At 38.4% G+C, this 27,111-nt stretch overlaps 1 protein-coding gene across 9 annotated transcripts in view; it reads left to right on the forward strand.

Moving 5' to 3' along the window:
* LOC108427207 (receptor-type tyrosine-protein phosphatase mu-like) overlaps positions 1 to 27,111 on the forward strand; it is a 269,465-nt gene that overhangs the window by 151,229 nt on the left and 91,125 nt on the right. For all 9 annotated transcript variants that reach the window (XM_037531160.1, XM_037531153.1, XM_037531154.1 and 6 more), the window contains 4 exons: positions 2,066 to 2,267; positions 3,292 to 3,394; positions 21,796 to 22,072; positions 26,949 to 26,985. In XM_037531160.1, the coding sequence (XP_037387057.1) occupies positions 2,066 to 2,267; positions 3,292 to 3,394; positions 21,796 to 22,072; positions 26,949 to 26,985 (619 nt within the window). The remainder of the gene's footprint in view (positions 1 to 2,065; positions 2,268 to 3,291; positions 3,395 to 21,795; positions 22,073 to 26,948; positions 26,986 to 27,111) is intronic.

Consider the following 27,111-nt stretch of genomic DNA (forward strand, 5'->3'; position numbering starts at 1 on the left):
ACATTTAAATCATGCATAATTTTGAATAGTATAGCAGATGAAAGTAAACTCCAGAGTTAAAACTTACTGGTATTCTGTATCCTCTCATTTCTTAAAGCAAATACTAGAGCTTCTTTGATCTAGTCCAGAATTATTTTTTTATAACTATTGAACCTCATTCTTCAGTTCTTTCACAGTGTTTTTTGCTTTGTGTCACTGGCACAAAAATAAAAAAAAAGAAACAGTGATAGTAAGCTATTGATACTGATTGATCGTGACTGCTGGTGTGCAGCCTGTAGTGGTGTATATTATAGGCCACATAAGTCTATCATAACATGGTTGTGCAGACAGAGCTGAGAGATTGAGGCACTGCCTTGTACTTTCTGTAATATCATCCTGTCCAACTAGAAAGTTTAAAGATGCAAGATGAGTCCTCTCTGGAGAGCGAGCACGGCTTTACGTTGTCATAACACGTCAATCCAACTCCAATACCATCTTGTTTTTGTTGGGGTTGGAGGCTAGAGGCCATGCATCGATCCAGAGCTATCTCGATGGAATTTTTTAAAATAGAGCTGCCAAATTCTCTGCGTTGTGGCCATCATTTTTCCCCAGGTGTGTGTGTGTGTGTGTGCCTCTGAGTGCTCTAAGCACACTCAGACAGGACTGGCCTTAGACTCTATTTTGTCTGTGTTCCCCAGAAGCACTAAGCCTGAAGTCAAGTCCTGCCTTTGATTTGACAATATCAAAGGGTTCAAACTGAGATTCCTCTGACAAGCAGTGATATCAAAAACAGATTTCAACTCTTTTCCTCTGACCAGGCTCTCCCTCTCTCTTTCTCTTTCTCCTGTGCTCTCCTCTACTTTGTTTTTCTCTTTTTGTCCTCTGTTCACCCAAACCCTTCTTTGCTCCTCAGACCAAGAAGAATAGAGTAGCTGTCCTCATTTCTTTATCTCTGACAAACAAATCCTCACTTGGTACAGCATGGAGATGAGGTTCTGTTTCCTTCATCTGCTTGCATGCATGAGTATTGTGGATTGTCATACAAAGAACCTGCAATGTCTCTAATCTTCTACTGGCAATGACAAACATCCAGAAAATGTTGCTACACCAAATATCTTAATATTGACACCTAGTTTTAGAAGTTTAGCTTGTACTATGAACAAAATGAGTAGCCACTAACAGCATCAAGGTCATCAGGAACAACCAATTGTGCAACATGATTGCAAATCTCAGCATCAAAAGCCTGCAAATCAAAATTCTGTTAAAGTGTAAAGAATGCCTCTCCTGCTGTAACTCTATTGGACGAGCTATAAGAAATATGAAGATCAGGACATTCAGTTCAGATTTTACTCCAGACTCCAGTTCAGCCAGACAATGGAATCTTGCTCCTGTTTATCACTGCTTTTCTTATACTGCATCATAATTGGAAAAAGCTTTGAAGCATTTCAAATATAATGGATATTAATTTGGTAGAACCCATAAAAGGCATTTTGTGTTATTGACTAGGGCAACACTCAAATTAATTTGTATAGCTGGCAAGAAAATATGCTTTAATGGGCTTTTTGAAGGGAAAAACATTTAAAGAAATGTCCCTGGTTTTGATGTCCTTGTGTTTTACTTTGTTGGGTTACAGGGAGTTCAAGTAAGAGATAAAACTGTTGAAACTGACTGTACTCTAAGGGAGGAAATGATAGTGAAATGTAACTTCAGCAGTCTAATGTATAATCTCAAAATGAGTATGTTTGAAAAATTGAGGTCTGAGTGTATAAACACAATAATTCAGTTCAGTTCTAAAAGAGATAACATACAGGTAAGTGTTTTAAACTAGGTCAGAATGAAAGAATTTTGGTTTATACTGTGCATTAAATTCACTTGATTTAAATGCATAAATCGGTTCCATATGAACAAAATACATTACATTACCACATTTCTTGCAAAAGTAAGTAGAATTAACGACTGCGCTTTTTTTCAAATAAATTTCCCCCTTTTTTAGTGGGTCCACACTTACTTAAACAACATATTAGATTCATAGTAGCTCCTAAATCTTTTATAATAATAAGTTAAGTTGCCCTTTCTCTGTCCACAGATCTCCTATAAAGCAGTTAGTTCTTTTGACCCCGTGTTGGACCTCTCCAACCAGAGTGGCAAGGTGATCAAACTTGGCAATGAGACGAGCCATGTTTTCCTGGGTCTTTACCCTGGCTCCACCTACTCTTTCACCCTAAGAGCCAGCACAGCCAAGGGCTATGGACCACCAGCCATTACTCAGGCCACCACCAAGATCTCAGGTCAGTTGGGGGGATGGACATTTATTAAAATAGCAAAAATACATTATACATTATCTATTTGCCTATCTGGCTATCTAGCTATCTATCTGTGTCTGTCTTAAGACCATTTCATACCAGATTTGACGCTTTGCACACGGTAATCTGGAAACACTCCACCACGATTTCATACCAGATGCGTATTGTCTGTTTATTGCTTAAATAAACTTTATGTAGATGCCATAAAGAGATGAACAATAAAAATGTGACTTACTCCTGTGACCAATAGGAGTCTTTTTCTCCATGTGATGTATTGCTATACAAAGATGCAAAATTAGTCTAAGGGATTTCGATCAGTTTGTCAGTGAGTTAAAACTCCATTTGTTACTTTGTTTGTTAGCCTAGATAGTATATTATAGGATAAACACTGCAAGTCTTTTTCTGCTTCTGCCTAGAAATAGGATAGGATAGGATAATTAGCACTATGAATCATGCTTAGTTATGCAACAACATTTATAATAAATTGACCATTTGCTAGTTTCATGTTTTGAACTGAAATATGCTGATCCCATTCTTGGCCTATTCTGACTGTGGTTCCTTAACTAATAGTAAAAAAAATAATTTTTTCTAGAAAACTGAGCCTTTTTGTTGCCAAAAATCCTTACTAGGACAACTGTATACTATTTACAGGGTAATCTGTAACTAATTGGACAGTGATACATATTTTGAAGTTTTAAAATGAAACAATGACTGTGCAATTAAAAACCTGAATATCAACTTTACATAGTAACATCACCAGCTGATTTTAAAAGAACTCAGTGTTAACTCAGCACTGGTGATGTCTATCTCTTTGTGTCTGTACATATGCTTGTCTTTATTAGTGTGCTGCTTTCTCTGTAAGGAACAGATGAGGGACTGCAGGTGGTTATAAAGCATCTTCTTTAACAGGAGAAGAATTGTGTTTTTATGAGAGCTATGGCATTCATTGACTGATATATCTGCCTGTCTTACTGCCTCTCTTTTCTTTGGTGTGTTTATGCATGTGTAGCTCCTTCTATGCCTGCCTATGATCAAGAGACATCTCTGAACCAGACAGACAGCACTGTTACTGTCCTCCTCAAACCTGCCCAAAGCAGAGGCGCACCAGTCAGGTAGGACAACACACACACACATCTGCACTCTGCTATAGACTGCTCCCGAAAATGTTTCATTTTCACCGTTACTTTTCAATTAAGTAAGAAGAAATTCATGTGAATCAACATGCTTTCCTGTTAGGCTGGGTGATATCTAAAAACAATTAATAATTAAAAACATGAATGTCTATTATATTGTACATATTAAGTAGTATCATATTTAGAACATCAAAATCATCTAAAACTTTGCTTGTCGTTTAATGGACGTTACTGCAAACGCACGTTAATGCGCTTCATCTGGTGCAGATTTGGTTACAATTTACGTACTAATAGCCACTTTTGACTGCAGGTGATTTCAAAGCCATGCTCACACGCTCTACATATAAAAAAAACGAGGTGTGTTTTGTTGATATAGAGGGGTCACTTTGAAATGCAAATCTTACTCAAACAGTAAATTACCCACAGCAGAGAGAGCAGGAAATGCAGTGTACCTTAGCCTAACAGCTTGAACAGGGCCAATGATAACCCAGTGTTTTAATAGTAAAAGTGAAAAAAACATTATGTGGGCATTTTAGTTCATCTTTATTCTGATCTTGTCTTGACTGTAGACAGGGGTCAGATTAACTTTCTGGATTATTCTTAAGTTATAGAAGTGTGTAGTAGACGTTAAGGCTACCTTAAATCCTGACAATTTAAGGGACTTTAAGACTAAATTGTGGCTATTTGGGCCATGTACTATGTTTTAAGCATTAATCATGTGATTTCTCAAGGCATGCTGTTGCTGCATGTATATGACATGCAATGAACCTGATCTAATAAAGCCGAAAAATACATTTTTGGTCATCGAATTCTCAGAATGGATTCCCAGCTGGATGCTTGGTTAAACACATGGGACCAGATTCACAAAGGTGGTTTTGGAAAGAAAATAAATAAAGTAAATGTAAATAAATAAATAAAGTAAATGTGCCTTACTTAACTAAGTACTCAACTTTTTTTATGAAGATTTATGAGAATGACCAACATTGTTATCAATTTCTCTTAAGATCCTTTGCAAGTTTTTTCTTAAAAATCTTTTTGTGAATCCAGTGTTGGAAAGTTTTCAGTGCTGATGAGCGAACACATATTGTTGCAAATATTTACACATTATACTATTTTACTGAAATTAAATCTGTTGGTCTTTAGCAGGTTAAATTATTGCAAACTGACAAAGAAAAGATGCTGAGCTGTATTGGAAACACTGAGAAAAGATAGGTGTACCCATACTTTTGATGGGCAGTGTACAAATGCCTACATACACATTTATGCGCACTGTTTGCAGTTTAGTGCTATCAAAGCTGGCGTGTCTTGTGTGAAGTGTAGTTTATGTAAAACACTGTCTCTAATCCAAACTCAAAGACAAACAAAAGACTCAATAATGGCTTATAGTAGCTGCGCGTGAACCTGAGAATCTCTGAAAAGGCCTGGACAGCTCAATGTAGCTGCCAGTGACTCTGCATCTGCACTGGTAATGACTCCATTTAGCTTCCAGCTAAACCCTTTTCCCTGCTTTTTCATTTTCAAAACAGTTTTTATCTATTTTCTTCCCCTTTATTGTTTGTGGATTTGATCCCTCAGAGTAAGCTTTGGCCTTTGAAGCGGAGAACAAAGTAGTGTGTGTGTGTGTGTGTGAGGCTTCAGGAGAACTCTGTCTCTGAAATGCTTTCATCTGCTTGCTCTGTCTGTGCCACCGTAGCTGCCGGCCATCCCTGAGCATCCAACATATACACGCACCCTATCTCTCTCTGCCCATCCTCATTAGTAAATAGTACATACTTTGCAGCCTCAGAAATTTAAATCTGGTGTTGAGGGTCTGGACTCCCAATGTAGCGCAGTAGCGGATTCAGCTGAGTGTTCCCCCAAGTCCTGGAGGTCTGCCTGACGAAGTGTTCATGAATCTTGGAGCACTTTGGCTACATAGACCCAGAAACCCAAGCAGATTGAGAACAAACTGTCTTCCCCCTCGGGTCAACAGACTCATTTCTTTCCGTTGGACACTGCATTGGATTTAATAAGTATAGGATAAAGCCGTTCCAGAAAGCGTGCTTTTGAGCTCCACAGGGATGTTTTTATTGTTATCACTGCTAGCACAATGCACCACATTACTAAGTGTAATGAATGCCCCCAAAACCACACAAAATCATAAAGATGTAGAAAGAAGAAGTAAAAATAATTTACTTTCATGTACGGAAAGTGTAATCTGAAGGCGTCTGACACAGTTTGGATTTATGGGATTACGCATGAACATTTGAAAGGTTTAACCTCTATTGAACACTCCTTTTATTTAATCTCAATCTTCAGCGTTAATCTGACAAAGTCATATTCACAAGGTACCGTGCTGACTTATCGAGGCTATTTTTTTAATAATGAAAACAAAAAGACGAAAATCTCTTTATTCCAATCCCGCCTTTAATCTCTGTCTGTGTTCTACAATTTCTTTGTTATTGCTGAGAATCAGGTGGTATATTAACAACCTCTCTGCTGGCAAGAGTGGCATTCTCTCAGTAGAGTAATTACAAAAAGGCTGATTAGAATTACAGAGGCAACATGAGGGGAGGCTTTCATTAATTATCTTGTGTGTTCTTTCTTTGGTTTACTCAAACAAAGTCACACACGTGCGCTCATACAAAAGAGACTCTGATTAATCTTTTAAGATCCTGACTTTGGTTTATGTGTCTTTACATTGCCATGGGCAAAATAGTGTGTTTTGTGACATAGGCTTTAATAGGAATGAAGTTGTTTTAATTTGATTAAGACGATGAGGCGGAAATATCAATGGCTCAATTTCACAGTGATCAAAGGCTGCAAAGTCAGCTGTTTTTGATATGCAAGTTTGATATTTGCTTTAATAAGAGAATTAAACGTGCTGAGTGTAGTTTAAAGTGTCTTCAGATACCAAAAGCCTCAGGTGCTTCATCAGCCAGTGGATAATAATGTGCAAAATGTAGTGTGTGTGTGTCTGTGTGTGTGTGTGTGTGTGTGTGTGTGTGTGTGTGTGTGTGTGTGTGTGATATATTTAGTGTTTCCCCTAGATTTTTTTCAGGCTTAGTGGTAGACCCTTCGAAGCTACCATTATCATCATCAAATGGTTGGGAGGCTGTAGCAGTATCATGTACATCATAAATATACAGGGAATACACCAAGTTTCACCAGAGTAAGAACTTTGTTGAGCATTGCTCCCTCTTGAGCCGCCAAGACGCTCTCAAACACCCAGCTACAGTGCTAAATCTGTGGGCTTCTTATCACGCTGGCATGAGAAGTATGAGTCCTGATTTAACAGAGATACTGTCAACATTTTGGAGATAAATGTGGGGAGCACTGGATGTGGATTTAAGTATTAGAAGCATATTGCCGTTGTCAGAACAAAACCTTGTATTTCCAAAAAGATAACAGGAGAAGGAAAAACCCTACATTACTTTTAATGTAAGTTAATGGAACCAGACTTTTTACATGTCATTCTGGGCTGTTTCCTTTGGTCACTTCTTCATGAAATATACACACAATGTAAAGGGCAGCGTGCATTTTCAAATTATGTCTAAAACTGTAAAACTGGAGATACAAGGTTTTCCTCTGACAGCAGTGATATGTACATGGCTTGTTTTAGTGTAGCATTAGATGTGGTAATTATAGTAACTCAGATCTGAAAGCAGCTTTTAAGTGAGTTTTAAGTGATTTGGTCGACTAGTGTCTCCTATTGCAACTTTTTCCTTACTTCGGTATATTATTGATGCTTAATAAGTGCCTTTGTTGTAATTTATACTTAGTTTTTTGTGGTCTGTATCCCCCAGTCCTTGGGCCATGTCAGTGTAGTTTCCAGTTTTTCCAGTTCAGTTTTTTTTTTTGTTTATGATCATATTTTCATTGGTTTGATGATGTATTTTTATGTGTGTATATCTGTATTTGATCTGAGTACATAGAGGTATTGTAGCCACACTGTGTGCATGTGCAAGAGAGAGAGCCAGAGAGAGGGCGAACAAGCTACAAGGCCAACAGTGCTGTGCCTTTGAAGATGGCTGTCTCTTTTCTTTTGAAGAAGTTTCTGGATGGCAGCTTTCACTCTCTCTTTCACCCAGGTTCAGTGATCCTTAGCTTGTGGCCATGCTCAAAACCTGAAAACACTACCCTGCCAGAATAACAGAGGCTGATCCTCAAGCAGAAAACAGAGATCCATGTTTAATCTATGCTGCTGTTGCCTGTGGAGTGATTGAAGATTCAAGTCTCATTGCATGGCTAAGGCAACAAATAATATTCTTATGAGGATTATGAAGTAAGTGCACAAAAATGAAACGGCATTAAACTAGCATTATGCTGTTTAACAGCGACACTTCTGTTTGCTGAGAACAAGCGCAGTGTGGCTGTTTAAGTTTAAGATGATGAAGTAATCATCCTTGCACAGATTGGATTTGTGGGAAAAACACTTGCAGCTTCAACAACAGCTGTCTGCCAACAATTCAGGGGCAAAAGTGAACCACTTCTCAAACGGCTTTGACTGGTAGAAGAGCAGGAAAGAGCCAATAAAACCCATATTTTACCAATAGATAGTTATTATTGCTGTCTTTACTATACATTTGATTATATTAATTTATAATCATATTTAAGTGTTGTATCATGACAAAAATAAAATATAGAGTTAATTAAAGACAAGTTACATTTAGCTATCATTTATAGACCTGTTGCGAGGTTGGACAAGCTTTATGGAAAACTGGCAAAAATTTGCAGCCCCGGGCGCTGCAAATTGGGCTGCCCACCACTCCGGGCAAGTGTGCTCACTGCCCCCTAGTGTGTTTGTGCTCACTAGAGTGTAAGTGGTGTTTCACTTCACGGATGGGTTAAATGCGGAGGTGAAATTTCCCCATTGTGGGACTGATAAGGGTCGATTAAATTAAAATTATTTACAGTGCATCATTCATTTGAAATCATTTATTTTGTATGTGTGAAGATCGCACTGTTAAAACTGCTGAGGTATAGTTTTTAGTTTCAATTAGCTAAAACAACAAAACACTCACTAGCATTTTAAACTGGAAACATAATGCTGTATAATGTCTGAACTTAGTGATGTAGATCTTTTTTAAGTGAGGTTTCTATTTTAGCCATGTCTAGTTTCACCTACTAGCTAGGCCTTCCCCATTATTATTGCCAGGATATTACAATATTTAACACTGATTTTTCACAGTAAAGTTAGTCTGACAGTTCACATTTTGGTTTTAGACATATTTAAAGATTTTTCTTTTATGATTATTGTTTAATAAACCTGTTTATAAGTCTGGTAAAATTAAAAATAGTTCTCATATGTGAATTTACAGTAAATTACTTCGACCATTTTAAAAATGCGGTAAATAACTTTTTTATTATTTATTATTTGTATATTTATTACAGTGTATTACTGCAAAATACAGCTACATCACAATAACTTTGAGCATACAATTGCTTTTTTGCTGTAATTTACTGAATTTTTTCCACAATTTACGTTTTTGGACTGCCACAACACCAATATCATTTGACAGCTCGACATGTTTGGAGGAGATTGCTACCTGCCAATTCTGTTATGTCAGCTAACGGTTACAGTAGCATTGCACTGAGTGATTGGGGAGTGGGAGGGCCATCTTACTCATCTAGGGAGTGAGGGGCCAGTTATGTGTTTTTGGACTCCTGGCCATGGATCATGATATCACTGGGGATCGAACTTGCATTTAGATAGTTGCACCACTCAAGGTCATTTGTGCATTGTGTCAAACAGTGCACTACAATTTATCATTATCATTAGTACAAAGGGATTTTTGCTAATGTGCTATAAAGGTTGCTATAAAGGTCCAACATTGTGACAGTTGCTGGGAAAAAATGCTTTTGTGGGCAGAGCACCGATCAGTCAGTTAAATAAAGTTTAGAAGCCTCTAAGGGTACATGTGGCATGGGGCAATGACTAGTTTTGAAAACAGAAGGTGAATGTGGGGAATGAGGAATATCAGCTTGATCATCCATGTTTTAGATCAGGAACACAGTCTGCTCTGGCAGGATTAATCTGAGAGGGAGGCGTAAGTCATTTCGCATATTCATGTAATTAGTAATCAGAAAACATTAAGATACACGTACATACACAGAAAATTCTCTTAGCTCTAGTTGGCCATGACAGCTAATCTCTGCTTGTACAAACAGACGCACAAACACAGACACTCATGAACTCTCTCGCACACACACCGTGAAGCAGGCATTCGCTGCTTGGAACACTTGTGACCAGAGGGGGAAGAAGAGTGTGTGTTGTGCTGGGGGTTTTAAGAGGATTACTGATGTGTCTATCAGTCATGTGGTGTTAGTGTAATGCTCAGAACGGTCCCGCAACGGGCCAAAAGACGCCTCCGCCTCTAAAACACGCGTCCCGCGCCTGCCGTGGAGAAGAGATTCAGAATGGTGTTCCTTATCGTTCATGCCAGTCACTTGCTTTCTCCTTTTCACGCCTTCACCCATCGCTCCACATCAGCCTAGAGCAAGAGAGTCAAGACGAGGTGTGCTGATAATTCTTGCTCACACACACACGCACACACACAGACTTGAACACACCCACAGATAAATTGGAAGGGTAATTGAGCGTGTGTGGCTGTGAAACAGCAGGCCACAGCACTCATGTAGGATGTGTTTATGTAATTGATTGGGCTGAGAGAGCTTGAGCTCAGTCCTTGTTGTCATCCTTCTGAGACCTTCTCTTCTGTTTACTTCTTATCAAAGGAATAGTTCAGAAACAGTTTTCCCAATTTTCTCACTACTCCAAAAGCAGTGGTTTACAGTAGAGCACACTGGTATTTGAAGCTCTTGTTTTTTGTTTAACACTGGAGTTACGAGGAGGCTAATGCAGCTAACAAACAGTGGAAGCTTAGATACAGCAGGTAGCATTGTGTTTAAACTACATGCCAAAACACTTTATAAGCATGCCTCAAACCATGTCAAGTTTTAAAATAATCTCAAATAAACTGGCTTATATGGTGGGTGTATGTGTATATGGGTATATATGTATACGGATAAAAGTACATTAAATTATGAAAAAGTAGTAGACATCTTGAATCATGACATGACATTCAGTGTCAGCCACCACATAAGCAAGTCTGTTTGAGATTACTATATAATGTGAGTCAAGTGTGTGATGATTTAGACATGCAGTTTGCATGCATCTTATTGTGCATGTCAAAATTATAATTTTCATGTCAAAACCTGTACAAATTGTCCATAAAGAGAATATATAAACATACATTTAATAAAATATTACACAGAAGCCTCAACAACTAAATATGTCATTTTTTAAATATTTTGTGTGCTCATCCTTTGCCGTTATTATTGTTTTTATTCCTTTCAGCAGACTTGCTTTCAGTTTTTTCAGTGGGATTTTTTTACACTTCCAAAGTTCAGACTTATGAGTTGGTTACATTTTCTGCTTCTTGTGATCCAAATAATCCCAAACAGCAGCTTCTTTATTTAATTTGCAGTTTCCTTTTCAAAATGACAGCTTCTCAACAGCTACACATCCTGTCACACCCAAAGCGTTGAGTTGTCTTCTTACAGTGAAGAGATGGACAGAAGACACACCTCTGTTTTTTTTTTTTTTTTTTATCTAAAGCAAGAATAGAGCTTGATTTTCTACTGTCTCACAGATTAAAGCTTAAAATACTGTTTATTTGATGGTGACAGTTTTAAGGGTCTAGTATGTCTTTCACGGTTGATAGAAGTCCCATTTACCCTTTATTTTATGTAAAATTTTAACTTTTGGAGCTTCTGGAAACTTACTTCCATTTTCAGTGGAAATGAAAAAATGAAAGTCTCTGACTTTTGCATTATACTGAATATTAGCTTCTTAGCTCTAGTGCAGAACTAAAGAAGCACACTTTGCACACCAAACATGTTTTGGTTGATGGACATTTGGGGTAAGGGATTTTTTTTTTTGATTTGGCAAAGGATTCCCTTAGACCAGCCTTTATGCTATTATTTATACATGTCCTCTTTTCTGCTGTAAAGGTCAACATTAAAGCACCATAGTACAGTACAATGATCCTCCTTTTACACCAGCTTTGATCCAGAGACCATACACTCACTGTGTTTCTCTGCAAGGAAAAATAGTCTGTCTTGCTGTCATTGTTCCGTTGAGAGATTTCAGATTAAAGTGCAGGCGTTAGGTCTGTCTGTGCCGTTTGCATCCTGTATTGTTTTTAAAATGCACCTGGGAGAGATAGAGAAGGCTAGCAAGACTTAAGAAGCGAAAGGTAGAGAGTGGTATAGTGGGATGCAGCCCTTGAAACAGTAGCATCTTTTAAAGATGGGGTAGAGAGGATGCAGCGTCGGGCTTTGCGTGTGTCTTAGGATCTCTCTTAAATCAGGCAGATATAGAGCCTCCAGTGGCATGGCCTGCCTGTTTGATTGGCTGGGCATGTGGCAAGGGAAAACGATTGGCGTTAACACAGGAGAGAGAGAGAGAGAGAGAGAGAGAGAGAGAGAGAGAAAGGAGAAGAGAAAGATGTGTGGTGTGATTTAGATGCTCCCTCTGCACACCGCACTCATCACCCTAGTACACTAGTACAGTCTCTCTCTCTCTTTCTCCCTCTCTCTCTCTCTCTCTCTCTCTCTCTCTCTCTCTCCCCCTCTCCCCCTCTTTCTCAGCAGACAGTAAATCGCACTCTCAGGTCACTCTCCAGTCGATGCCAAGTCAATCCCCCATAATTGGCGGACGTGGTGCTTGGCGGCTGGCAGGATGGAAAGGCCCTAATTGGTGTCAGAGCTATCTGCAGCAAGTGCTCCGTCCACACCACAGGTGTTGCCCACAGTACCGCTCTGACCACCACTGACTGAGCCCTGGTCCCTTCCCACCTCCTTTCATCCCCTTATTCCCTATCCGTTCCTTTCCCCTCATTCCTATCTTGCATCATAACAGCACAAGAGATAAAATATATCATCAGCTGATATATTATTATTCATCTATAAATGACAAAGTTGAATTATTATCAGGCTGATATTGCAAACAGTTGATAAATACAGTAATTTTGTGTTCTATTTGTAGCTAATGTAGTCAGCAGTCAACAAACGTTTCCATTCTTTTCAAACCTGCTGAAATGGAGCATTGTGGATAACATCATCACTCCACACATTAAAGATTGATTATTCAGTTCCCCATCCAGGCAAGAGCAGCACCGCTATACAGATAAGATAATGTGTGCAGATGCTACCAGTAAGAATGCTTGAGCAAGGCTCTGAGCATTGTTTTCGCTTAGCATTGTTACTTCTCAGAATGAGGGTACCATCACTGTCAATGGGTTGTTGGGTGTACATTGTTAGAAATAAAGGTACCATGGAGGTACATGATTCGTTCATCAAGGTTCAAACAGTGTAAACGTTCCCTCAAAGGTACAACAGTGGTTTTAAGGTCCAGCTGTGTACCTTATATAAGTATTTCCTAGTGGAAAAGTAGATATTTATATCTTTTTATAAACTATTTTTTTAAAACAGAACCATTGGATAAAAAGCCTGGAGGTGAGACAGAAGGTGTGGAGCCAATACAACTTAGAAAATATAATTTCAGTGGATTATGGTACAGTTATGTTCCATGAGTAAAAGTACTGAGATGTACCCGTGAGGGTACCACCACAGTGACAAGAAGGGTACTGCCCCAGTGACAGTGTCGTACCTTTTTTTTCTGAGAGTGTATGAATCCAGAGATGAGCTTCTGTACTTGATCATATGGATAATAAATTTATCTTAAAAATAAACATAAAAGGCTTTGAACCATACTAATTTCATGTCTCTTGAATATACAGTATAAGGCAGTTGTGATTGGCTTTAGCCATGAATTGCAAACTATGACTACTAAGATTGCTTTACATTGAATGTATTTTATATTGCTTTACATTGGGGGCATTGTAATGCTATTTTAAAACTTTTTATGCACATTATCATGCACAACATGTACATTTATTTTATTTTGTTTTGTGGTCATTGGTATTGGTATCTTTCACAAGGTAATTACCAGTTCTTGTTTGTATAAACACTCTGTATCATCACACCCTTAAGAAAATACACTACTTTGCTTTGCTCTAGCCACTCTTTCACTTTTCTCTGTTGCTTTCTAGATCACTCTCAGTCCTGGCTTACTCTCATCACTCCATCCTCATGTCTCTACTCTATTTTAAAGGGAGATGCCAAGGTCCCTTGTTTCTTTGTCTCTTCCTCTCGCCGTCTCAACTGGTGCAGAACAGATCTGGCAGGTCTCTCTGCAGTCAGAGGTTTTAATCAATTAGTCATAGGGCCGGTGGGAGACGTCATGTCGCGCTCGAGTAAGGGAGCGACAGGTGGGGGAGTGTGCGAGTGTATTACGGCCTCTCTCATGACTTGTGGCCCTCAGCTATACCAGGAAGAAACGCAGCCTCCGAAAGGGCTCTCTCAGCTTCCTGTGAGGGTTAGCCGATGTCATCAACAACATGTCAAATCCAATTTGGTCTACAGTGTGCGCGTATACTTTTATAGATATGTAGATAAGATGCAGTAGACAAAACTACAGTAATTACAATGTGAAGTTCAGTGACTAGTCGTTCACCCTTTCCCTGCCCATGTACATGAAGAAAATCCCCTGGACTATGTAGTTGTGAACAGAGCTTGTTCACGATTGTTTGGCTAACCAGCTTGTGATTGCATTACTATTAAAAAATAAGGTAATAAGATATTAAGAGTACTGCATTTCTTTGTAAGCCTAGCAAATCTATAGACAATAAAAGTACGTGATTTAGTTTTACAAAACATTTAGTTCTGATGGCACAGTCTGATTAGTGAAGAAAATCACAATTAACTGCACATTATTTTCACAACTGTATAAATCTGCTGAGCACTGGTTGCTAAATAGCTAACCATTAATACATTTCAGCTTCAGCACATATGAAAACTGAACATTAATGCATTAGATGATTTCTGATATATTTGATCTGCAGCCCATTCGGTCAGGTTTTGAAGAAGAGAATGACAAACATCAAATTCTATACCTGTTACTTTATGAAGTTTTTTGGTTGCCAACTGTGACGGCATAACAACAATAAAAAATGAAATTAGCTAGAAATGAAGCAAACACAGTACAGCAAACGAGATGGGCTATAAAATGCTTTACAGACTGGCTGGAACAAAATGACATTCAGATTAAACTGCAAAGTACTGAGGTATTAAAAAAGCTAACCTGACCTTGTGGTGTGAAGGTTTTATGGCTCTGTCTGCAACTGTGCAGTAAAGTTGGTTTTATATTGGTTATTTGTTAGATATTTTACTTTTTCTCCTGAAATGTATGATCAGAAATTACATTTTTCTCACTTCGGGGAAGACAGAGAACAAGTTACACCCAAATGTATTTCAATAAATGTCAGTCTTTAAATTTCGCTAAACGTAAAGTTTTAGAAATGCAGATTACGCACACTTTACCTATTAAGTGACCATCTAAAATGCACATAAGGTGAACGTTGGTTTGTTTTATTTCACAGATGTTTAACTAAAAGATGGCATACATTTGTCGTAAAGAGAGTAGCTTCCTTTGAAAGGGAGTTATCGTAGTCTTAAAAGAAGCCACTGTCTTTACTACTAATGATTTGATTCGTTGAATCCATGGGAAAAAAAGTCATGCATTGTTTAGACAGTTCCTTGATGACTGAATTGCACTCTTAAAGTGTTTGTGTTGGAAAAAAAAACACGTTCTGTCTTTAATTAGACACATCTGTGTATTCAGTTGGAGACGACGCATTTTGTGTTATGGATAACACAATTAGGTTGTTTTTTAACACGGAATGTGTTAAATCAGAAAACAATATAACAAAAGGCATTAAAATGGTTAACACCAGTTAGTGTGTTATTGAACACTTTACTTTTTAGAGTATAAATCTTCAGTGAAATGTAAACATGGAATAACATTGTTGAAATATCTTTTATTGTAGATTTCCGTCTTTTAGGAAGAATAAAAATGTTTATTTCATAAGCAGCTGGGGAGAAAAAGTAAAATATCCAGTGAATGTCCAATATAAAACCAACTTTGGTTATCCATAACACAAAAGGATGGTACTGTTTGCTACGCTTTGTTATCAGAGGAATTTCTGATGTTCAAACATATTTGGTATTAGGTTAGTATTAATTAGGGCTTCATTGCTTTACTTTTCACTTATATGGCAGAACTATTATGTAAAAGCAATAGAACAATAGATGTTATTTGTGATAACACTCCTTTTAATGCTCTGTTTCTTCTCATGCTCTGTTCTCTGGAGAAACTGCAGCTCATTTTGACTAAATTACAGCGACAGTATTTCAAAATGTGTATGATAATGTCATGATAATATTGCAATATAATGAATCACAGTGTCCCAGCACATGTGTAGTTCGGAGCAAGGAAAGCACTTGTGCAGGGCAGTGGGCCTTAATGACCAGGACTAGTCTGCCCTAGATCATACAGTACATGATAATGACTCTAGTGAGTGCATGGAGGCCTACATGATTTTATAATCAGTGATAAAAACAGAATAGTTATCATCAGTTAATGGTTTCAGGTTTTCATGTTCTGTAACTCGTTGTTTCTCTTACGGTCTCTGTGTTTGTTTATTTGTGTGTTTTTATTTTGGTGCGTGTCACGCCGAATTAAACAGATGGCTAAACGAGTGGGCTGTGTCACTCCGTCTGCTCACGTGAGCTCAGTCAGGGGTCTGAGGCACATGTGACTCGTTGCCATGTTTCACCAAAACAACACTCGCTCCATTGCACAACACACTGAATCAGCACCGCACAGTCAAACAAACAAGCAATAATTTCCCCAGCTTTCCATCATGTACTCATTAAAGTGTGCTTAGGTAGGAGTAATCTCTGTTTTTCTGACAAGCAATGAAGCAAATTTGGCTCAGTCAAATACTTGATAGTGTAATGTTTCTCCTTCAGCTCCTTACAATGACAGAGATGCTGTATAGTGTATGTTATAAATTCTATAAACACAAAGTTAAGGAAATGAGAAAAAAAGCCTTTGTTTTTTTGTCTCCACTCCCTGGAAAGTCATGTAGTGAAAGTTTAGCTCAGTGAAACTTTGTATCTTTGAAATCTTCAACTGTCAATGGATTATTCATATCTTTGCATTGAACAGTGCTATTTTTTACCTCTCACATAAATGTAATTTATAATGTTGGTGTGCCAGTCTGTGATTTGATAATAGTTTTGGTTTATAAAGGAATGCCTTTTCCTCCTCAGCATAAACATGAAACAGGTGACAGGGAGAGCAGAGAAAGATGTGTCGTCCATCTTAGATCTTTGGAACTTTATAGCCAATGGCAGTCTCCATTTGGCCTGCGGGCTTCGGGAGGGGGTCTTATTCATGCCATGAATATCATTCTTGACGGCACACACACCTATCATCACATCATAAGCACCAATGTCAAGTGAGACTATTCTCTTTTCCTAAAAAGGAGAGAGAATTTTATGGAGAATATTAAGTACTCTGATGGGTAAACCAGAGAGAGATCTCAGTTTCCACAGTAACAGAGGAAGAAGAAGAGGGACGTAACTCAGTTGAGAGGTGGAAATGGCTTCAGACTGATTCCATCCCGAGCTATCATCCTGTTTCACACAGGCTTTATGGAGACCTCCATCATTTAACCACTCACACAATTCACACTGGCCAGGAATCCACCTGAAAATGCACCGCGTCCATGCACATTGTGGATCTTATAGAAAAATATTTATGGGTCCTATGGCTTATGAAACGGGAGATGAATTACATCATGCATGAGATCTTTTCATGTGAAAATAATCAAATGGCTTTTATTCTGCAGAGCAGACTGCTCTTCATCCCATAGAGTAGAAAATGCCTTTGTATCTCGATCTCAACTGAAAGGCCTCTTGTTCTGTGTGTCCTGGGAGATTCTATTATTTCTATGAGTTCTGTAGGATCACTGTGTTTAGCAAATCTTGGTTCTGAGTCCTTCTCTACAGACCTTGCCAAACGAAGTAATTAAGGGTGCATGCAAGACATTTATTGATGATTTGCTGTCTGCTGTATGTTGTTTGTTTTCCCCCAAGTATGTTAAATTCAGTAAATAACTGCATTAAAATGTGCGGACGTTTTTTCCTGTAGAGAACTTTTTTTCACTTCATCAATATCAAAATCAACAAAACATATAATTTGACCAGGGGCCTCCAAACCTTTTTATACTTTGCCATATATTGGTGTTTGCTGTACTAATTGAAATTAATGGCAAGAGGTGCATTTTTGACAAGTATCAAAGGTTTTCAGAATGCAGCCTAAATCTTTCAAAACTCAGCTTATGATATTAACTAATATTGCACTGTGCCATGGTAGTGAATTCAGTGTGTAAATATTATTATGATAATATTATTGTGATATCTCTGTTATAAACTATCAATTTATTTGATAAAACAATGAGGCCACTTGTTCAGTATGTTCTGAGAAGTTTAGAGATTTGTATGAGCTTTGTATAAATCATAACCATGGTTTCTGTCAGATCACTTTCTTAAGGAAATCTGCCAAGTGCTACTCTATAAGGCTTGCTTACAATTAAAAAATCAGAACAACTGAAGCCACATACAAGGCATTTTGGTATTTTCCACTGCTACATGTTACTGGTTCCCTCAATAACCCAGCAGCACCTTGGGACTGGGTTTAAATTTCTATTGGAGTCATGTCTGTTCAGGTAGCATCAAAGGAACGCAGAAGCTAGATATCATTAGTTTCTTCACTCAAGACCTGTCCTCCTTCTCCTGGCTAACAGTAAATCATTACATATGTAATGTCAATCATTATAGTATGAACACGTGTCGTCATAGCATACCCCCAGGTCAGTTACTTAGTTACGGCGTTAAATAGTAATTGAAGACAAAAGAAGATATTTAACGTAATGTGCATAATTGACAATAAGTTTCCAAGTAAAAATAAGTTAACACATTCTTTACAGGGAACAAACATGAATTAGAGTGAAATTTCTATTTACTTGCTAAGTTTAAAATATTACAACTGAAATATGTGATAACATTTGCATGTTATATTCTTTCCTAATATGTTGATTGAGCTAATAAACAGTAACGTTGCATTAAAATGTGCAAAAATGTGTTCTCTGTAGGGGGTTTGATCAGTGATGCCCAGTCTTTTTCATATGCCTGTACATTTTCTTGCATTGCCATGTTGATGTCTGTTGTACATCAGTTTATTATCATCATTAAAATCACTGGTAAGAGGTGCGTTTTTGATGGCTACCAAGATGTTTTCTGAAGGCAGCCTAAATCTTTCAAAAGGCAGCTTATGATATTAACTATTATTACAGTGTGCAGTGGTAGTCAGTAATTCAGTTATGATTCACCAGCTGTGAGCAGATGTCAGTGGAAATGGGCCTATCCCTGTTACAAAATATCAATATATTGGATAAAACAGAGGTGGTAATCAGTAACAAGATTTCCAATGATTTCACCCATCTCATTAGAGTTGGCCATTTAGCTCTGCTGAAAGGCTGTCTGGCGTCTTCTCTCTCTCTCTCTCTCGCTCACATTCTGTCACATCCTCACTCACTGGTCTCTGTTTCTCTCATTCGTCTTTTTAGATGTATTGCCATCTTTTGCCCCTTCACCTCCGACCTCTGACTTCACAGTGTGAGGAGGTGCTAATTAACTTCCTTCTCTCTTTAGCCCAACCCTTCGTTGGGCTAAATATTTTAGCATATAATATTTAATCTCTAAACAAGATAACTCAGCTTTCAGCCACAGGAGGTCCAGTGACTGATCCAAGTGTATGTAAATGGGATTCAAGCTTCAGGATGCATAATGATACTTAGAAGTTTAAATCTTCATGAATGTGTAAAACCTTGGTGTGTTGTGGTTATTTATTAGATACACCCTGCGGTGGTATTTTTTGGACATATAAGGGTTGATCCACACTGTAATGTAGAGATGCTTCAGGCAAAAAAAGGCTTTTCAGCTGTTTCAGATATGGACTTAATGAGAAAACTGGGAAAGTGCAGTAGCTGGTTTCAGCGTTACATAAATGTGGAATCTTGTAATTTCATTAACTATAATATACCCTGCTCTTTATAGCCACAGATAACCTTTTGCTTGCAAGTCCAAACGAACCCAGATTTATTACAGATTAGCCAGCCCAAAGGTCAGATTAGCATCAGTCAACATTCATTCCGCTAGCCGCTAACCACTGCCTGGCTGGCGCACTGTCTATTTGTGCGAGTGACTAACTGCAAGGTAGTTGAGTTAAAGCGTGATGTGAATGGCACATTCACTTGTGAGTGACTACTTAAAACATTCATTATTCAAATGTAAGTGCTGGATGAGTGACAAAGGCTGCTTCTTCAGATAAATTAATGAGCTAATAGAGCTAACAGGTGTTACACTGAACACTGTCTACACAACTACGCAAGTTTTTATCCTCAGTGTACAATGTGACGTGTTAATTATTTCCACCGATTCTGGACCTAGCTAGCATCAGCCAGTGTAGCTAGCTGAGTTAGTGATGCAGCCAGGCTGTCTCTGCCTTTCAGGCACTCTGTAACACGGAGCGAGGTAGCGGATGCGTGTGCGGTAAGCGACTTTTATTGAGAGCAAATCCAAAATCAGGGTCATAACGGTCCAGGTTCATGTAGCCAACATGGAGAGATACAGAAACAGACATGACAAGAAATACTAACAACAGCAAACACCAATACAGCAAACAAATCAAACAAAGACCAATACAAAGACCAGCGAAAACAAAGGGCAAACACAGGGCTTAAATACACACCGGGAAGATGAGGGACAGGTGAAAACAATTGGGGCGGAGTCGCAAAACAAGGGGCATGAATCAAAACAAAAAAAGCACATGGAGTGGGAGGAGCCAAGCGTGACACACTCATATTTTAAAGTAGCAAAGTATAGCAACATACTTACTTACAAACACAAGAAAAACTGTTACATTTCACAGAAATGTTGGCCTGTTTATTTTCTCCATCTCCCTGCAATGAAACATATATCCGACAACGAATATCTGAGTACTAATTTCAGTATTCGAACTGTGACACTTCAGACAGTCTTAGACTGCTCATGCACATCCCTAGTACAAACACAGTTAGTCTACTCAACAGGGACTGAATATGATAAGCTAGCACAAAGACCCTCCCTGATGGCGTGTTTCACTCAGAAAAACATCACAGTATGGAAGGAAAATGCATTATCTTTTCCCATTCATACTCATTTTTAAGAAAAAACACATGAAGTCAAAGTTAAGAACACCACCTAGGGGTGTTCATAATTGCATACTCTTTTTGAAGAACATAATTGGCTCAATTTTAGAATATTATTCTTTTTAACAGCCATCTTTAGAGGAACCCAGTGCCTGTCCTGAGACTTAGCATCTGTGCTAGTGTATTTTATTTAGGTTTTTCATTATCAGAACCCAGTCATCCATAAAAGATCATCTTGAAGCTTTTAATATTAGGGTATAAAGGAATCTCATTGTACAATCTTATGATAATCTTTGTGCTGTAATGCTTTTGAGAAATGTATCACAGAGCTCTGGAATCAGTTGCTGTTCCTCCAAGCTGACAGAGTGGGTGTATAAAGAGAAGCGCAGAGACCTACTTGACCTTTAAGGATCTAAATTATTAAATAGCAAACATGGCCACTGCAGTAGCATGGCAGGGCTATATTTTCTATTCTGCTGAGAGCACTATAGGCCCTCTGTTCTTCTGGCATGCAGTGCTTTAGAATATTGGACATGATTGAGTGAGACACGTTGAAGAAAGCACCAATGATGGAACACACTTGTGATGTCTGAGAGGCCGCAAAAGGAGGGAAGATGAAAGAGGAGCTCGCGCAGGGAGATTGGGTTGTAGACTGGAGTAGCCCTCTGCACCTGATTGAATATGGTTGCGGATCGAGTTGGCCATTGTTCACGTGAATGAGAATGGAGTCTGAAATTGAAATTGGCTTTATACCACAGGAGGACTAATGCATTTTAAAAAATAGCATCTTTTGAGATACACATATTAATTTATAAGTTAACTTTTAACAGTTAGATGTCTTTTTATACATTTTCATTGCATGATTTTTTTGGAATTGATTATTTTTGAAAAGTCAATTACATGTTGAATTAAATGTACATTTAATTTTACATTCTCTGTTGACATGTTTTAATATCAAAAACGAACAAAAACATGGAATTAGGTTATTGTTGTACACAAAGTCATATGAGACTTTGTCCTCTTCTACTTATAAACGTTTGCTTCCACACTTTTCTTGGCTTGTTATACTAAGTTACAAGTGAAAAATAATTAGGCAAACTGTAAGGAGAGGAATTCGTGGTGCTATGCTGTGGGGCAGTGTTTTCACTCTTTCTTTTTTCCCTCTGTCTTTCTCAGTGTGTATCAGGTGGTCGTGGAGGAGGAGAGGCCCAGGAGAGCACGTGGTGGGGAGGCAGAAATCCTGCGCTGTTACCCGGTCCCCGTCCACTACCAGAACGCCACATCTCTCAACTCTAAGTACTACTTCACAGCTGAGTTCCCTTCTGGCGGCATCCCTTCCCCTCAGCCTTTCACTGTGGGGGACAACAAAACCTACAGTGGCTTCTGGAATGCACCCCTGCTACCTCACAAGAGCTACAGCATCTACTACCAGGCTGTCAGCACTGCTAATGGGGTGGGTACTGCGCTGGCAGAAGTTTCCACTGCTAATAGAAAAAGCTTTACAGAACATTGGCAAAAATCCTGTTAGTCCAGGTGAGAAACTGTAGCATGCTCAGTTTTTTGTCAAAATGCCAAAATTTAAGGAACATTATTAATTTCAAAGTATTTTTATATGGCTGTGACCATCAGTATGTGTGTTTTGTCATGTAATTTAGATTTTAACATCTTATTAATAAGATAAACAGCTAAAGTTTTCAGACTTTACGGCTCTGCTCACACCTGGCATTGACATGAATCTTGGGTGATCCAATCATAATTGGCTGACTACAGATGTGAACGTGATCCAGTACAGCTCAGAGACACTGATCCACCGGATCACTCAAATGTCTATGAATACATAACATTAGTAGTGATATGTACCTGACAGCAACAAAAGAACGCCTAATCAACTGCGTCATTACAGCAGAAATGAAAGCAGCTGTGTAGCATCTTTTTCATCTCCTCTGTCATTTATTGAAGAGTTGTGTTAGAAATCCGTACATATAAGTGAACAAGGACATATGGGACAAATGTGGCATGAGGCTTGTAATAGGTGTGTGTGGCACCTTTTCTCCAGCCATGAAACCTGAACACAGGTGGTCACTGGAGGCACATTCGAGACTCATTAAAATGCCATGTATAAACAGCCATACATCTCAATGTCCATTTGTGATCAGATTGCTCAAGACAGAGTTGAACAGGGCCAAGGTAAGTTACTGTTATAGCTAGTGCCGTAGCCGAAGTTACTCTAAAAAATTTTAACAGGTTTTCTTCGTCATACTTGCCATGTATTTTTACATTTGTACATTTATAAGTACTGTGGTGAAAAACAGATTCATGTATATGCATGTGGCAGACACCTTTGTACAGGGCATTGTATTACAGATGTAGGCGAATGTAGTGGAAGGAAACTTGCTCAAGGATCCTTTTTGGTGTACAGTGTTGTGCTGCCCTGGTAGGGGTTTACAGTGGTGCTTGAAAGTTTGTGAACCCTTTAGAATTTTCTATATTCCTGCATAAATATGACATAAAACATCATCCTAAAGTCCTAAAAATAGATAAAGAGAACCCAGTTAAACAAATGACACAAAAAATATTATACTTGGTCATTTGTTTATTGAAGAATAATGATCCAATATTGCATATATGTGAGTGGCAAAAGTATGTGAACCTGTAGGATTAGCAGTTAATTTGAAGGTGAAATTAGAGTCAGGTGTTTTCAATCAATGGGATCACAATCAGGTGTGAGTGGGCACCCTGTTTAATTTAAAGAACAGCGATCTATCAAAGTCTATGGAAGTGTGTCATGGCCCAATCAAAGGAGTTTTCTGAGGATCTCAGAAATGATGCTCATCAGTCTGGAAAAGGTTACAAAACCATCTCTAAAGTGTTTGGACTCTTTTTGTTATTCATTTGAAATGAATAACACAATAAAATGTAAAGATTTTGAGTTGTGCGCAACAGTTTCTCACATACAACATCATAACAGTTGCTATAAAAAACATATTTGCGGACAGAGCAGGTTAATTGCTTGAGGGGCCAGCATTGGCCTGATATTTCACATCTAAAAGAACATAAAGAAGTTCAGTAACAATGTCAGCATGTGAAGAGTGATAACAGCATAGAAAGTCCAAAACTGTATTCGCATGCACACATACGCAGGCACACTCACACGCAAAATGTAGGAGGCGGCCCATTTTAGTTCTCTGTGTGTTACAAAGCAGCTCTCTGCTCCTGTTAGAGCTGAAAGCAAGGACGTTATTGTGAACATGAATAAGCATGACCAGTTAAGGCCCTCCTGCCAGACCCTTCAATCACACTGGGCAATTTTTTAAAGCCGCAGAAACGCAGCATTGGGCAAAAGGTTTTCACTGTTCGCTGAGGAAGGAAAAAGCACTTTGGCCGTGACAGCAAAAGTTTCTGCCAGAGAGTGATTGTGTAAGTGACATGGCCACATTGTGCAGAGTGCACCTGCCTGAAAAGCGCCGCACACATGCACCCACACCCATCGGACACATTAACACGCTTGTGTTTAATGCATTGCTGACTTTCTCCCTCTATCTTTTGCTCCCTATTTCTTTCTGTCTCTATATTCCTCTCTTTCCCTGGTGCTTTTAAAGAAAGCTACTGTTTAGACTGACAGCAGTGACACAACGCTTTTTCTTTAAAAGGCCCTTCTATCTCTCAGTCAGCGGGCGAGCGAGAGCTCGTCTCCTAATTGACTGAAGACCTGTGTTTTAGTGCTACTGATGAATGCTGACGGGCACTTAGCCAGGCAGCCTTGTGTCTGTCTATTCAAGACTGATAATTAATCAAAGCCCACACTCCTAATGTCCTTCCTTTTAGGTAGGACTGGAGAAAACACTATGTGTGACACAAAATGTGCTATTTCATTGAATAACTAAGCAAATGCTCATGTTTATATTGTATTGTAATGAATTGTAATGTATCAAGCAAGCAGGTTTGGTCCTAGGGCAGCAGAGAGCTGAGTTTTAGATCTCTTCATGAACGAATCATAACACTATTAATTATATCGCAAAAACTCTGCAAGTCTTTCAGTGCTTTACTCAGTCCATAAACAATTAATAAAAGGAGGAATAGTTTGGTTGATGAAGCTAATGTTTCGATCAGTGAATGATGGGGCTGCAGACATAAAATGCAATGTTCGATAAAGCAGTGGGGTGATAACTGTGATGAAAATTGTATCTCTGACTGGGATACAACTGAATACTTTTTGCTGTGTAAACAGACTAATGAACCCATCCAATTCTCAGAAATTCAAATTTACAAAAGCACTGTTTACTGCTGTGCAAAATACAAAATAAAAATAACAAGATACTAGTAGAGAACATCATTTGTGCACTGTTAGAAAAATAGTCAGCATTCCCTGAACAGCTCTTTATATACAGTCCTAGAACAGTAAAGCAATAAATATTTCTATTCTTAATGGGTCATTAGAGTTAAAAACACATTTAGTACTTTCAGGTGACAGACTAAAAACCTTTTGCTTTAAATGACTGTATACTTCACTTATGTTTATTTTATTACAACAAATGTTTGAACGTTCAATCTTGTTACTACCAAAACAGTCATGTGACTACAGAACCTTTATCAAATGTTTCAGCAGTGACTGTTTCTAATTTTTATTTTTATTTTTTTTTAAGCAGAACTTAAACACAGAAGAAAAACATGAACATGGCTAGAATACACAGCTTTGAACAGTTGTACACACATAAAATCATAGTATTTTTCATTAAAAAACAAAAACATTAACTTAATTGCAGAAAATATGTATTTCAGTAGTAACAGTTCTTAATGTTACACACTAATTTTTAGACTTTGGGATACATTTAAACAATGGATCTAACTGCTTACCATGTGGCCATAAGGGAGAGTCTTACCTCCTACTCTTAATTAAACTCCTGCTATATCTTAATCTTTCAACATCCTGTCACGATTGGCCCCTCCCAGTCCTGTACGTGTGTGTGTTTTGGTATAGTTCACGTGCTTCTTTGTTTTGGTATCCGTAGTCCTGCCCCTTGTTTTGTAACTCCGCCCCTGATTGTTTTCACCTGTCCCTTGTCTTCCCGGTGTTGTATTTAAGCCCTGTGTTAGCCCTTTGTTTTTCGCTGGTCTTTGTTTGTCTGAACTGTTATATGCTGTGTTGGATGTACTGGTGTATGTACTGTTGTTTGTTCTGGTTTGTCTGTCATGTTTGCCCCCCATTCAATCCGTGTTGGCTCTATGACCCTGGACTGTCTCGACCCTGATTTTGGATTTGCCCATAATAAATCTCAGCACGTGCGTCCGCCTCCTCACTCCCCGTTACACATCCCTGTTTTTTAAGTCGCTTTTTTACTGTTGGACCACAATTTGATTCAGGAGAAATGCCTATGTAAGCTAAAAAAAAGTAACATGTATTTAATTCATTATGGTGATGCAGGTTTGTTGTCACAGTAGCTATTACTGTTTCACATATTTTATGACTGTATGAGTAAAAACAATCATCATGTCTAAAACATTTTTACAGGCTTGTAATTAAAGATGCAGTAGTTTTTGAGTGTTTGACTGTAACATTGTGGAGCAATGAGGAGGCAGACACATATGTGGAGATAAGCGAGATTTATTCGGGGCAAATCCAGAATCAGGGTTGAAACGGTCCAGGGTCAGAGAGCCAACACGGATGGAACGGGAAACAGACATGACTTAAATAAACACAGAATAAACAAACAATCCAAGACAAAGACCAAACACTTCAAACAATACACTACACTTCAAACACTACTAATCAATTCAAACAGCACAAGAGTACAATACAAAGATCAGCAATTGACTAGGGAAAATCACAGGGTTTAAATACAACAGGGATAATGAGGGATAACAGGACACAGGTGGAAAACACAGGTGGTTGCAATCAGGGGCAGGGACTGAAAACGATGAGGCAGGACTGGGAAGAAACATGACAGGACTAAAACCAAAACAAAAGCACATGGATGGCTGGGAGGGGCCAATCATGACATTGACAAATTGTGCACCTGCATAGTGAACTGTGATATAGTTGGAGTGGCCAGCACAAAGTTAGTGTTATAAAGTTAGTGATCAGTATAAAATTATTGTTTCTACTAAAGTGGACAGTGGATATATGATAGCATTTATAAAAAGCTGTGAAAGGTAGCACAATGCATGGCCACTGCACACTGTAATGACTCAGAACATGATATTTAGTGCATGAGCTGGCAATTGTTATTGTAGGAGCAAACAAGAATCAGTTCAATTACTGTACAGAAATCAGCAGACGCTGGATGCGACGGCTGCCCACAATCTGATGCATTTTTGTTCTTTCTTTACAGGAGACTAAAATAGACTGTGTGCGAGTTGCCACCAAAGGTGAGGCCTTTATATCTGATTGGTTTGCTGAGGGAGATTGAGATGTTTTACTAGCCTAATAGCTACTTATTGTATGCACCAAAATTAACTGGTTGATTAGGACTAATTTTGTAGTGCTTGTGATTT

This window comes from Pygocentrus nattereri, chromosome 19 (genome assembly GCF_015220715.1).
Source record: "Pygocentrus nattereri isolate fPygNat1 chromosome 19, fPygNat1.pri, whole genome shotgun sequence".
NCBI lineage: Eukaryota > Metazoa > Chordata > Actinopteri > Characiformes > Serrasalmidae > Pygocentrus > Pygocentrus nattereri.